At 41.6% G+C, this 14,389-nt stretch overlaps 3 protein-coding genes across 24 annotated transcripts in view; 2 read left to right on the top strand and 1 right to left on the bottom strand.

Moving 5' to 3' along the window:
- LOC127354871 (5'-AMP-activated protein kinase subunit gamma-2) overlaps positions 1-4,587 on the top strand; it is a 33,120-nt gene extending 28,533 nt beyond the window's left edge. Inside the window, exons 12-18 of the mRNA XM_051385155.1 lie at positions 1-103; positions 551-716; positions 808-845; positions 979-1,125; positions 1,302-1,395; positions 3,550-3,993; positions 4,577-4,587. The exon at positions 1-103 is cut by the window's left edge and continues 24 nt beyond it. Of these exons, the coding sequence (XP_051241115.1) occupies positions 1-103; positions 551-716; positions 808-845; positions 979-1,125; positions 1,302-1,395; positions 3,550-3,993; positions 4,577-4,587 (1,003 nt within the window). The remainder of the gene's footprint in view (positions 104-550; positions 717-807; positions 846-978; positions 1,126-1,301; positions 1,396-3,549; positions 3,994-4,576) is intronic.
- A 150-nt stretch (positions 4,588-4,737) lies between these two features.
- LOC127354855 (protein NLRC3-like) lies at positions 4,738-12,589 on the bottom strand. The gene is made up of 3 exons (XM_051385122.1): positions 12,566-12,589; positions 7,582-7,609; positions 4,738-7,489 (listed from the first exon to the last, which is right to left on the bottom strand). Exons 1-3 carry the CDS (start codon positions 12,587-12,589, stop codon positions 6,120-6,122), a joined length of 1,422 nt encoding a protein of 473 aa, XP_051241082.1. The 3' UTR covers positions 4,738-6,119.
- The window catches only part of LOC127355193 (NACHT, LRR and PYD domains-containing protein 12), a 43,281-nt gene continuing 40,131 nt past the window's right edge, over positions 11,240-14,389 (top strand). For 21 of the 22 annotated variants that reach the window (XR_007881677.1, XM_051385796.1, XM_051385793.1 and 18 more), the window contains exon 1: positions 11,240-11,332. The gene's annotated coding sequence lies outside the window, so the exon portion shown is untranslated. Of the gene's footprint in view, positions 11,481-14,389 lie in introns of all 22 variants that reach the window. The other variant, XM_051385774.1, reaches the window with a different exon arrangement.

Raw genomic sequence — 14,389 nt, 5'->3', positions numbered from 1 at the left:
GATAAAGAATAAGATCCATCGTCTTCCCGTCATTGATCCGGTCAGTGGGAACGCCCTCTACATCCTGACCCACAAGAGGATCCTCAAGTTCCTGCAGCTCTTTGTGAGTCTTCAGCAGCAGAGGGGGGATCTTCTTATATATTATTTTATTTTATTTTATTTTATTTTCAATTAAATTAAATTATATTAAATAATATTATAATATATTATTTATGTTATACTATATTATTTTATATATTATATTATATTTTATAATATTATATTATTTTACATTATATTATAATATATAATTTTATATTATATTATATTATAGTATAATATTTCATTTTATTTTATATTAAATTAAATTAAATAATATTATAATATATTATATAATTTTATATTATATTATAGTATAATATTTCATTTTATTTTAAATTAAATTAAATTAAATTAAATACTATTATAATATATTATAGTATAATATTTCATTTTATTTTATTTTATTTTATTTTATATTATTTTTCTCTGTGTGTGTGTGTGTGTGTGTGTGTGTGTGTGTGTGTCTCAGGTGTGTGAGATGCCCATGCCAGCCTTTATGAAGCAGTCTCTGGAGGAGCTCGCTGTGGGGACGTACGCTAACATCGCCTACATCCACCCCGACACGCCGCTCATCACAGCACTGTCCGTCTTCACTCACCGCCGCGTCTCTGCCCTGCCCGTCGTCGACCACAACGGTAACCGCCGGCAACAAGATTTTTCAACACGTGATTTGATGTTGGCGAACGACTTGGTGTGAACATGTTGTGTTCCTGTGTGCGTCTGCAGGTAAAGTGGTGGACATCTACTCGAAGTTCGACGTCATTGTGAGTAAACGTGTGTGTGTGTGTGTGTGTGTGTGTGTGTGTGTGTGTGTGTGTGTGTGTGTGTGTGTGTGTGTGTGTGTGGAGTTGTGCTCACTGTGGGGAGAGGAAACCTGAGTGTGATGTGTCTGTACAGAACCTGGCGGCAGAGAAGACGTACAACAACCTGGACGTGACGGTGACGCAGGCTCTCAGACACAGATCCCAGTACTTTGAAGGAGTCATGAAGTGCAACAAACTGGAAACACTGGAGACCATCGTGGACCGCATTGTGAAGGCCGAGGTAACCTCTATAACAAGCTGCTGCCCTGGACCTGAGGGTAGAATGAAACTGAGACCTGATTCATCTTCAGCTTTATCAGATATCGTTCAATGTTTTCAGCCTTAAAGTGTGTCTGTGTGTGTGTGTGTGTGTGTGTTTGTGTGTGTGTGTCTGTGTGTGTGTGTGTGTGTGTGCAGGTTCACAGGCTGGTTGTCGTTGATGAGGAGTCTCGTATCGTCGGAATTGTCTCTCTATCAGACATCCTGCAGGCGCTGGTTCTAACCCCCGCAGGTACTAACACACTTTAACCAGAATATTACATCAAATGTAACTTTTAATTTTTTAAAAGAAATTTCCAAGAGGGGACTTTTTTCCATTAGCGATGTCTACCTATCAAAGAGGGGACCTCCATATGCTGCAGTGGAACTGCCTCTACCCATTCTTTCACATTCAATGAGTGTTTGTTTACTGCAAAGACTTTCTTTGTTTCTATCAAAAATACAATTTAACTGTAATGTTTTCAATATTTAAAACTTTATCTGTGATACAGATATTACAAAAATACATTACAAAAATAATTGTGGCCACTTTTTTTTTTAGAATAAATAATGATTTACCTGCAATTAAGAAATAACTTGTCTGCATGCACTAATATTAAGGCCTGCAGTGCTAGCCACAAAATTACTTTATATAGGCTTTAATTACAGAAATTATATAATATTACAGTAGTGCACTAATTTAAATTTCTTAGGGGAATTTGTATTCTTTTTATGATGTGTGTGGAATGGTGAAATAAACAGAGTGGGAAAAAAAAGACATCATTATGTACTCATGTATGTTTGTACCACTACCAAAGACTGCCAGTGTAAAATTTGTAAATTAATTGATTGAATGGTTACTTCATGCCCTACGTGTGAAGTGTGCCTGGTGCCTTTCTGTTCCAATCACAGCCTTTGTTCAAAGTCATCCCTTTTGAATAAATACCTCAGCTAGGACTTTCGAAGAGCTATGGCTCTAATTTTTTATATCATCTTAGGACTGTGTGTGTGGGCTTTGTAGCACTTTAAATAAACTTCTCCTCAATATAATTCTTCATTATTTTGGTACTGTTTTCTAATTGTGGTTGTAGGAACGTCCAAGTCCAAGTGTGGACCAACTTTCTGTTTTAGATCAACATATAAAGCCCTGTTCATTGATCTGTATCATTTTGTGATGGTTCTGAGATGAGCTGCTAATAGCTCATTACCATTTCAATGCCCATTTAAAGCACTGACATAGCAGTTAGACTGTAGAGCTTAAGATGCATTTCAGTTGACAATACTGATTCAATTCAACAAATTTTAATTTAGTTCCAAATCATAACAGACGTTATCACAGGGAACTCCTGTCATTCTATACAAAACAAGTGGTGACTTTTTTATGTACTGAGAATTAACATTAAATTATTGAGAAGAATTGCAAACTGAGCTTGTTTATTGAAAAACTGATTGACATCCAGTGCTTGTGAAAATGGACAGTGAGTATTTTAGGACTGAGCCACTTTAAAGGGCAGGTCAAAGTCTGAGGTCAAGTTTATTAATCAAAACTAATACAAAAAGGATCTTACTGCTGACCACTTTATTACTTATTTTTTCATCTTTTTTTATTTTTATTTTATTCCCTTTGACTCCTTTTTGTGAATTTCCCCAGTGTGGAATCAATAAAGTCTGTCTTATCTTTTGGACCGCCCTTTATGTTACTATTTCAATTTTGATTCTTAGGACATCCACTAAAGGTGAGCCTTTTGTGTCACAGAAACATAATAACAAATCATGTTTCACTAAAGCTGAGCCTTTACATATATATATTTTACAAAAACTAAAAGAAATCCTGTATCCTTTCTTCACTATAGCCTTTGTAATCGCCCCTCTACAGTCTGAAAGACAGCCTGGGGCTTAAGCCATTCACACCCTGAAGGTGTGTTAAAAACGACGTGTATAAATGGGTCATTGAAATCCTTGCTCCAGCCTGCAGAGTCAAGGCCAAATAGGTATTAAACACTCACACACCTTTAAGTCCCCTGTTGGCCAAAATTGTAAAAAGTTCACCAGAGCGCATTTCACAAAAAAAGTCCCCTGTCGGTCTGTCAGTCCCCTGTTCGTGGGTGTGTAACGACGCTGAAGTTCCCTGATAGATAGGTAGGCTAGTGGTGACTCACTCACACACACACACACACACACACACACACACTTTATAGGAGCTATGGGGACTCACTGAAGCTAAGCCAACATATCCAGATGTGATCTAGATTATCAGGAACATCTGAGAGTACAGCGTGAGCTCACAGGGCATACTCTACCGCCCCATAATGCATAGCGTCTTTTCTGACTGGCCTCAAAGACTGGAGGAATCCACTTCAACCGGCAGTTTTATGGAAATTAATGGATTCTGTCTGTCTGTCTGCAGGTCTGGGGAGGAAGGAGTCTCTCCCCTCTCAGCTGACAGCTCTGGACTCAACAGAACCAGACACAGGATGTAGACCTGGACTAGATCAAGAAAAGGATCCGGATCAGGGACCGGAGCCTAGTACAGAGACAGAGAGTAAGCCTGAACCAGATCAGGACCAGGACCAACACCAGGACCAACACCAGGACCAGGAGCTGGATAATGAAACAGAGACAGGCTACATGGACACTGATACTGCTGAGACCTGCCAGCAGGGGGAGAGAGAGAGAGAGACAGAGGGGGAGGGGGTGAGAGAGACAGAAGGGGACGGAGAGACAGAGAGGGAGATAGAGACAGAGGGGGGAGGGGGGAGAGCGAGACAGAAGGGGAGAGAGAGACAGAAGGGGACGGAGAGACAGAGAGGGAGAGAGAGACAGAGGGGGAGGGGGAGAGAGAGACAGAAGGGGAGAGAGAGATAGAGGGGGAGCGAGAGACAGACGGGGAGGGGGAGGGAGAGAAAGAGACAGAGAGGGAGAGAGAGACAGAGGTGGAGAGAGAGGCAGAAGGGGAGGGGGAGGGAGAGACAGAGGTGGAGAGAGAGACAGAGGGGGAGACAGAAGGGGAGAGAGAGACAGATGGGGAGAGAGAGACAGAGGGGGAGATGGAGGGAGAGGGAGACAGTGAGGTAACACAGCCAGAGAGTGAGACAGGTGCAGAAACAACAGAGAGACAGACGGAGGGGGAGACACAAGTGACGGAGACAGACAGAGGGGAGGAAGGAGGAGAGGAGACAGGTGAAAGAGAGAGGGAGGAGGAGGAAGGGAAAGAGGGAGAAATAGGGGGGGAGGCAGAGAAGGAGGGAGGAGGGGAGGAGGGGGACGCAGCGTGACATCATCTTCCAGCGTCTCTCCAGACTTCGCGACTCGAGTTGATTCACTAATCACAGAAGAAGATGAAGAGTGGGCGGGGTCAAGAAAGAGCACTGACAGAAGCCTGACGTGTGATTGGCTGGGAGGTTCTGAGAGTCTGTCTCTCATTGGCTGTTTAGGCGGAGGGTGATGAGTCGGTGCAGGGTTACGGTTGGACGGTTACTCTGGAGGTGGGGGGGCAGGTGGGTGATGGACATGTGCTGGAGCCAATCAGGGATCTTTGCTCGTTTCTCAGAGGATCTTTTATTGATTAAAGGTTTCACAATCACTGATCCTCATTTCTCCCAATTAATGATTTCTGTAGTTGTTGTTGTAAGAGATGGAGAAGACACTGCATCCTACATTTCCCATAATGCAGCTGGGAACAGAAACATGTGAACAGAACTGATTTATTTATAGTAAACTCATTGTTAGTGGCGTAGTCCGCCGTTCCCACACTGGATTCACAGGAATACAACATGTCCTACTCCTTCACAGTAAAACTAAGGCTTTTATTGTGAAGCCTGAGGATTATATTAATGACTTCCACACGCCTGCAGTTACCAGCAGTAACCTGCAGGCGTCCCCAGAGACAACTGGAATGAATGATGAGGAAGAGACGTACAGACGCACTCCTTTAATGGCCGATAAATACATCCAGTTATTAACTGAACAAACGTTATTGATTCCAGAAATAATCACTGCAGTCAATATTTCACCAACATGTCCCCACGATGACTTCCTCTGTGATGTCATAAAGGGGGTGGGTCCATCATGTCGTCATGGTGCCTTTTAGTTTCTGATTGGTTGAGAGAGAGAGAGTTTTAATCAATAAATGAATCCTTACTGTAATAGTTTATGTTCCAGATATCATTATTTCTGTGCTGTACCAGAGATCCTATATAATAAGATTACTCACTGTAAAGATCGTATGTATATTGTTTTATAGACACAATCAGGCTGTTTTGTTATTTTGGTGTAAAATTTTAAATGAATCTGTACAAAAATAGATTTTATTGTTAAATTAATTAAAAGTATTTATAGTTTGTGCTCAGAAATTTTATAATTCACAGTGAGACTGCAGGGGGCGCTCACACAGCACAGTTTGGACCATCAATGGGCGGATTGATTTCAAATTTAACGTCAGTGTTAGCTTCTCAGACAGCTTTTGACGTGGACTCTGCTGTTGGACCATGTTGATGGTCTCACATTGGATTCTCTGAGGAATTAACCTTATTTCAGGGCTCACAGGTCACTTTCGGCACCAGATAACAAACTTGTTTTTTTAAAATCTGAAATCGTTTCTCTTTATCAGCTGATAGAAAACTGTCTCTGCCTGTTTTTATAAATGTAATCTATCTGTTGCTGTTGTTAAAAAAATGAATAAAACATCTTGATTTTTCTTTCTAACACATGTTTTGAGTTTTGATTTAAATAATTTACATGCAGCTAAAACCAAAACCAAGATGGCAATGGCCAAAATGCCAAACTTTAGGCTTCAGAACACTAGTCTACAAAGCAGTGTGTGATGTCATGGTGGGATTCAGTTCAGGACGGAGACACAGACGCTCAGATACCGAGACGGAGGAGTGCTAGCCGGGCAGACTAGCATGTTAGCAATTAGCCTGCATTAGTTCACCATCTCCCTGAGTATTGTCACAATGACGGTCTTTACACAGCGCATCATGAATCATGATCATTGTCATCTTTCATTAAACAGTCACTATTTTCATTATCCCAGTTTTTCCATAAGAAGTCCTCCAGTAACTCTGTGTTCCTGTTGGTGTAACAGTGGAACATGTAGACTGCAGCCAGAAACTCCTGAATGCTCAGATGAACGAAGCAGTACACTGTTTTCTGGAAGATCACACTCTCTCTTTTGAAGATAACTGTACAAACTCCTGAGTACACTGAGGCCTCTGTGACATCAAGACCACACTGCTCCAGGTCTTCTTGGTAGAACATGATGTTTCCTTTCTCCAGCTGTTCAAATGCCAGCCTCCCCAGCTTCAGAATAACTTCCCTGTCAGCCTCCATCAGCTCCTGTGGACTCGTCTCATGTCCCTCATCATACTTCTGCTTCTTCCTCTTTGTCTGAACCAGCAGGAAGTGTGAGTACATGTCAGTCAGGGTCTTAGGCAGCTCTCCTCTCTGGTCTGTAGTCAACAGGTGGACCAGAACTGTAGCAGTGATCCAGCAGAAGACTGGGATAAGACACATGATGCGGAGGCTCATGGAGGTTTTGATGTGTGAGATGATTCTGTTGGACAGATCTTCATCACTGAATCTCCTCCTGAAGTACTCCTCCTTCTGGGCGTCAGTGAAGCCTCGTACTTCTGTTACCCTGTCAATATATTTAGGAGGAATCTGATTGGCTGCTGCAGGTCTGGAAGTTATCCAGATGAGAGCCAAGGGAAGCAGATTCCCTTTGATGAGGTTTGTCAACAGCACGTTGACTGAAGACTTCTGTGTGACGTCAGACACAACCTCATTGTTGTGGAAATCCAGTGAAAGTCTGCTTTCATCCAGGCCGTCAAAGATCAACAAAGGTTTACAGACAGCGAGCTTCTCTGCTGTGACCTTCTGTAATGTTGGATGGAAAACATGGAGCAGTGTGAGAAGACTGTACTGCTCATCTTTGATCAGGTTCAGCTCCCTGAACAAAAGCGGAACCACCAGACTGAGATCTTGGTTTTCCAAACCCTCTGCCCAGTCCAGAGTGAACTTCTGCACTGAGAAGGTTTTTCCAACATCAGCGACACCGTTCGTCAGAACCACTCTGATGTGTCTCTGTTGGTCAGGTAAGGCTTTAAAGATCTTGTGGCACTTGATTGGAGTCTCATGGAGGATCTTCTTCTTGGAAGCTGTCTCAAGCTGCCTCACCTCATGTTGGGTATTAACCTCTTCACTCTGTCCCTCTGTGATGTAGAGCTCAGTGTAGATCCTGTCGAGGAGGGTTCCACTTCCTGTTTCATCAGTTCCTTCAGTCACATGTTTACATCTCGTCTTCAGACTGATCTTATGTTCATCTAAAACCTCCTGCAGACCACTATCTGCTGGAAGACAACCAGATCTAATGTTAAACAAATGCAACTGAATCCTAAATTTAAAAATTGGCATGAAAACTATAAATGTACTATCTTACTTTGTACAGAGCTTGTCTGACTTTCTGTCTACAGTCCAGGTCTTTTTCTTGATCTTCCTTCACACTTGGGACAGGAGGAGTCTCCAGATAAAGCAGACTGGTCCCAGTATGAGGTGATGCACTGTCTGCAGAACCAGTGTCCACAGCTGGTAGAGACCGGATCCTTCAGGACATCCTGACACAAAGAACAGAAGGACAGCTGCTCCTCCACAAGAACTGACTCCTCTTCCTCTCTCTGTGGAGTGGAAGAAATGTCATTATGCCATGAAACCTTTCTATGATTTGCCAGGTGTAACTGGATGATGAGATAGCATCATACTGCCAACATGTGCTTGGCTACTGTTTATTCCCTGTTTGAGACAATGTAAATATGAAAATATTAGCTGGCAAAGTAAAGTCAGTAGAAGAAAACCATACCTGTGTGCACATCATAAAATCCAACCTGAGAACAACAGAACCCTGATGTGTTTAGAAACAAGTGCTATGCGTTGCCACAATCGGCAAAGGGATATTTAGAGAAAAAAAGGAGCAGCATTTCATGAAAAGAACCCCTTTCCCAACTGTTAAACAAGGGGGTAGATCTATCAGGCTTAGGGGTTGTGTTGCAGCCAGTGAGACAGGAAACATTGCATGGTGGAGGGAAGAATGGATTCCACTAAATAAAGCACATTCTGGAAACATCACAGCATCTGTAAAACAGTTGAAGCTGAAAAGAGGAAAGCTTTTACAACAGGATAATGATCCTAAATGTACCTCGAAATCAACCTCACTTTCCCCTGACTTAAATATCATTGAAAATCTGTGGGTAGATCATAAAATAGCTGCGCATGCAATACAACACAAGAATATTACATAACTAGAAGCCTTTTAAAAGGAAGAAATGGGAAACTACAAAAAGCATTTGCAAGCACATCAGGAGCTGCTCCGTCCTTCCGCCCTGCCTCCAGGTCTGCTTCTGCTGTGTCCCTGTCCAGCCCCGGGCCGTCCACCGGAGAGCCCCATTCTGGTTACTTGAACCTAACCTGACTTATGAACTTGACTGACTGATTTTCTTCACTGTGATTCAATCATCTAAACTGCACCAGCTCAGCCCCATTTTGCCAGCTTGTGATGTGCTTTGGAGCATGCAATTTGGGAGTGGGCCATATGTCCCATAGAGAGATACTCAGATTAAGAAGAAGGTTACCAAGTTTTACCAACCTTTGTGGTCTGAAAACTGTGAACTATCTCACCACACTGTTCTTGCAAGTGTTGGAACACACATGTGGAAGAACTACGGCGCTAAATGCTCCATAGACCTAAGGAGAACTGCAGAGCTGTGATTATTCTCGGTGGGTTTATCAAGACAAAACACTTTTCACATCATTTGCTTTGCTAATTTGGTCTTCTGCTCAGCTTGTTACCCCACTGACCCTTCCATCTCCCCTACAAGTTTATCTTCATGAATCTATGTTCTCATAGTTAAACCCGCCAAGGAGGTTACGTTTTACAGTTCGCTTATTTGCAAGATTATGGAAAAACTACTGGTTTCACGAAACTTTGTGGAAGGAAGCCCGTTATATGTTGGAGCTGATCCGAATCACAGGGTGGGTACATTAACTATTTTTCACTTTCCTGTGACAAACTTAAATGAATCCATTGCACATGAGCAAAACTATCGCAGTTAAAGTAAACAAATCATAACAACCACCTTAAACATAACAGTAGAAATGCAGCAGGTATGTAAGAAATAAGCAATTAGAGATGTGATTTTTTCCGGATCTTCTGAATTAAAGTGAAAGGTGTGTCTCTGTGGAGTGGAAGAAATGTCATTATGCCATGAAACCTTTCTATGAAGTTTAAAAATCAATTTCAAGATTTGCCAGGTTTAACTGGATGGTGAGATAGCATCATACTGCCAACATGTGCTTGGCTACTGTTTATTCCCTGTTCGAGACAATGTAAATATGAAAATATTAGCTGGCAAAGAGTCAGTAGAAGAAAACCATACCTGTGTCCACATCATAAAATCCAACATGAGAACAACAGAACTGATGTGTTTAGAAACAAGTGCTATGCATTGCCACAATCAGCAAAGGGATATTTGGAGAAAAAAATTAGTTATTTGTAACTAGTTACACTACTAGTTACTGTAGAACGTTACAACACTGGTCACCAGTATGCTGTTTTATTAGGGTTTTGAATTTAATTTCATTGACTGGGTCGGTTGAGAAACACTGTGAAGATCTTGTAAAGGTATTGGCAATCGAGCCATTCAAGCTTCTGTCAGCCAACATGAACAACTAAAGACACCGGCGAATCTGCCTGTAATATAATGTTTCAGAGTCACACTGTGACCGGAGCACAGAGGTTAAAAACACTCTGACTGACAGTCCCTGATATAGTTTAATGTTCACAATGAATAAATGAACTCTTTACATGCTGACAGGAATATGTGCAATATAAGTTTTAAAATCCATCAGTGACGCAGCCTGAGAGAGAACAGGGAACTTCCTCTTCTGTTTTTATAAAAACAGTTTTAACTCAAAGCTCATCTCTCTGTCTGTAAATGTCCTGTCTGACTGAAGCTGTAAGCAGAGGTGTACCCAGATCTCCTACTGAAGTAAAAGCAGTAGTACCGCAGTGTCAAAATACTGTATTATGAGTAAAAGTCCTGCATTCAAAATATACTTAAAGTACAAAAAGTAAAAGTACTCACTATGTAAATGTCGATGTTCAGGACTGTATGAGAGGTATGGCATGACTATGATTGACAGTCTGGCTCTGCAGTCAGACACAATGAGACACCAGGAAGCAGAGAGCTGTTAGGGAGGGACCTGTCATAGCAGCCAATAGTTCTGTGTGTTACCACCAGTCCAGCAGCTGTAGTGGACCCATTACCAGTACCACTGTTGTCAAACTGTCCTCTGTCTGCACACTAACAAAAAAAATATTCAGATAGACTGATAAAGTTGTGTGTTTGTACAGTGATGATAAAGTTGTGTGTATGTGTGTGTGTGTGTGTGTGTGTGTGTGTGTGTGTGTGAGAGAGAGAGAGAGAGAGTGTGTGAAATCACATGATCAGCTTGTTGTTGAGATTTATTGTTCAGATAAGAAGCAGGGGCGGAGCTAGAGAAAGATTCATGTCCAGCAGCTGATTTAATCTCAATCACATATATTAATATTTGCTTGGAAACAGCTCCTAAATGAAGATTGAACTCATTAAAAGCATTAAACAGAACTATCTTCATTGAACTAGAATCTGCAACATTTCCTCATTGAAATGTAAATTCAGAGAATAACTTCAGAGAAAGAACACATGGATCTGAGGAGGGGCGTCTCCTCAGAGGACTGTTGTTTCATCGCCTCAAACAGGAGGAGATTCCCAGTAAAGATAGAGGGTGCAACTATTTCAGCCGGCAGGATGTGGTCGTATAAGGCCTCTGCCCTTCAAAATAAAGGGAGGATGTTAACCTTTTAAATTACTCTTAATATGATATAATTTCGTATTTACATACATTTACATACATCTGAACAATTGCTGCACAGGCCACCATTAAAGGCTTTAGGGGCCTCCTGCATTGCATAAATAGAAAGTACAGACCATGTTGTTTGGTTAAATAGATGGAGGTGATGCTTTTATTCTGAAGGAATTCAGCAGGAACTGTTAATGTCTCTGTCAGAGGTTGTAGTTTAAAAAGCAAAGAGTTTTCATGAGCTGCAAAGACCCAACGACACAGGACAGAAGGACAAAACAAGAGACCAGTTACAGGTCTGAATAACACACACACACACACACACACACACACTCAATCATGTGATTTCCTGTAGATACAGAAGGGAGGATTAAAGTGAAAGTGTTCAGTTGGTTCATTTAGAGTGGACAGAGCAGAAGGAGGAGAACTGAAGGCTGAGGCAGGGTGAGTGTTCATACAACATTTTATTATCTTACTGTCAAAGTCAAGAGTCAGTTTCTCCTGTAGAGGAAAGAAATGATTTAGATTGAAAGAAAACTGAGCAGGTGGAGTTTCAGCTGGTTTTATTTTTATTTTACTGTGTGTGTGTGTGTGTGTGTGTGTGTGTGTGTGTGTGTGTGTGTGTGTGTGTGTGTGTGTGTGTGTGTGTTACTTCCTGTCTTTGTGTGAAACATGAACAGATGTGTTGTTTCCTGATTCTGAGCTCACAGTCAGTGTTAATGTTTGACTCTCATGGTGCATTCCATTTGTCTCGTAAACCCGCCGTCTGAGAATGTGACGTAATTGCCTGGCTTGTACCACTTATAGCGTTCCATTTATTACGAGTCGGAAAGAACATGGACGCCATCAGTGCAGCAGCTGTGTTGTTATTGTTTGTGGCTCTTCTAAACAAGCTCAATGTGAAATAATAATGTTTTTCTACAGAAACACTAACATTTCAAGTAATTCCATTATTGCAAGTCTTACATCCCAATAATATTTGCCATTTTCGCCTATTTCAATTTCAACAAGTGCTGTGGCGTTTTTCTGGATCCACCAGGGGGAGGGGCAGGCTACTGTTATTGTTAGCTACATTAGCCTATTTAACCAGTTTTAAAACTAAATTTTACATTGTATTGGTGACCGGACTAAAGCAGCAATGTAAACAAGTGTGTAGGAGCATTTAAAATCGACATTAAAACGACCAACGTAGTACAAATACAAAGAAAATACATCTCAATATGGGAGCTGCCATCTTTGTTTTGCGAGTCCCCGTTTAGCTCGGTGTACTCTGAGGGACCCCGAGTGGGGAGTCTGAAATCACGACCAAAACGGGGTTTGTCGCGGTGAAATGTCGCGAGATGGCTGCGAGATTTACACTTTCCAACTCGGGTGGCGGGTTTACGAGACAAATGGAACGCAGCATCAGACTGACTTCAGATAAGAAGATGAGTGATTGTGTGGAGGAAGAGGAGGACAGAGCAGAGTCTGGAACTGAACTTAACTTGAGCATCATAACACACCAACTAACAGGGGACTGAGATACTCACAGGGGCTGGTCCCCTCTTGGTCATGCTTTAGATCAACCTAAAATCATGTGAAATGCACTCTGGTGAACTTTATACAATTTTGGCTAAGAGGGGACTTAAAGGTGTGTGAGTGTTTAATCCATATTCAGCCTTGACTCTGCAGGCTGGAGCAAGGATTTCAATGACCCATTCACACATGTCGTTTTAAACACACCTTCAAGGTGTGAATGGCTTAAGCCCCAGGCTGTCTTTCAGACTGAAGAGGGGCTATGGCCCTGTCCTCACGAGTATGCGGCCTCACCCAATACGATGTTGTTTCGAAAAAAATCTCTGTAAACACGGCGTAATTTCCAGAAATATCTGCGTCTGCACAGATCCACTGAAAACGACCCAAAACGCTATAGTACATATGCCAGGCTTGTATGTAGTGCTATGACGCCGCCACACCAATACACTAAAACCGGAAGAGAAGCCATGGAGCATGCGCTGTTTACAAACAAGTAGTAGTAGTCCGCCATTGTTGTTGTTGTTATGACGCGTCTAGCGGCGGCGGCTGAGGTTAAAGGTTAGAGAGGCGGGGTTAATGCATCATCGTTTCGGAAAAAATCCGTTATCGCCGTCCTGACGACTCAGGGCAATCCGGTGTAGCCACGAACATCTGATTCGACCATCATACTTTCGAAATTTCTTCCATATTAGATTGATTACCATAGTCGTAACGTCTGGCTCGTCAGCGCCTCCGCTTAGCTTCCAAACAAGATGGCGGTTATATTTTTTAGTTTCTGCAAGTGAAGTCCCACCCACTGATCTGTAATAGGTCTGTAGCGTGAGTGAAAAAAACATGAGGAAGTAGTGTTTGTAGTCTCACCCCCTCTACAGAGATATGAGACTTCCTGCTTCCAATGACGCAAAATGACGATTTTTACATCATTGGAAGCAGGAAGTGCAACACTGAAATCCTTATTTCTCCCCTCTCAGGGAAAGAGAGGGAATGATGCACGACCATTCAAAAATATGACTGTGGTTCTAATGATACAAAGCTTAATGCAAATGGGTGAAGTGTCCCTTTAAGGTTTTTTTTATTTATTAAAGTGGCACCAGCATTGTTGTCATTGTAGTTTTTTTAAATGTGGAGTGTATTGTGAAAACATAATGACAACCTATTATGATTTATTTTGGACATATCTAAGGGAAGTCAACTAGAGGATAGATTAACCCCACAACACCCACTGTTAGACCCCTGGCAGCTACTGTAATCACTGGATAAAATTTGTAGCTTCATTTACCCTATTATAGTGCAAATGGTTTTGGTTGGACTAAAGTCCTTACCTGCATAAACTATCATTTGTTTTTCCCTAATATTTACAATCTGTGGCGCATGAAGTACATTTATTGTTGAATAGAGAAGGCATATTAGGGGGTTGTCAAATGATGCAGGATGAGGAACTGAGAGTTTGCATACAGTGAAAGGCACACAGGCTGCATTAAGTTCACACTGATACTCAGTATGGGCCACTTTATAAGTCCTTATTTCTTCCTTTATTTTATAAGGAGTATGGTTTAAACCTGCTCTATATGAAATGGCCTGAGATAACTTCTGTTATGATTTGGAACTAAATAAAATTCAGTTGAATTGAATCAGTATTGTCAGCTGAAATGTATCTTAAGTTCTACAGTCTAACTGCTATGTTAGTGCTTTAAATGGGCTTTGAAGTGCTTAGGTCCCTCCACCACCACATACATACTCCTAAACTGAGTTTCTCACTCTTTTTCTGTGTGTACAGACAGACCCTTTCTTTTCATTTAGTATCTGTTGGTCACATACACACAGACACAGAAATCTGA

Source organism: Dicentrarchus labrax, unplaced genomic scaffold, assembly GCF_905237075.1.
Source record: "Dicentrarchus labrax unplaced genomic scaffold, dlabrax2021, whole genome shotgun sequence".
Classification (NCBI taxonomy): Eukaryota; Metazoa; Chordata; class Actinopteri; family Moronidae; genus Dicentrarchus; species Dicentrarchus labrax.
Note: the sequence above shows the minus strand (reverse complement) of the source record. Positions and strands in the feature narration are given on the sequence as shown.

What these genes read in the sequence shown, in the direction of transcription:
- LOC127354855 (XM_051385122.1), bottom strand. Translation starts at nt 12,589, where the DNA reads ATGACCAAGAGGGGACCAGCCCCT. An exon ending in CCAAGAGGGGACCAGCCCCT is followed by an intron (nt 7,610 to 12,565) that starts GTGAGTATCTCA and finishes CCTGGACTGTAG; the next exon opens with ACAGAAAGTCAGACAAGCTC. An exon ending in TCAGACAAGCTCTGTACAAA is followed by an intron (nt 7,490 to 7,581) that starts GTAAGATAGTAC and finishes GTCTTCCAGCAG; the next exon opens with ATAGTGGTCTGCAGGAGGTT.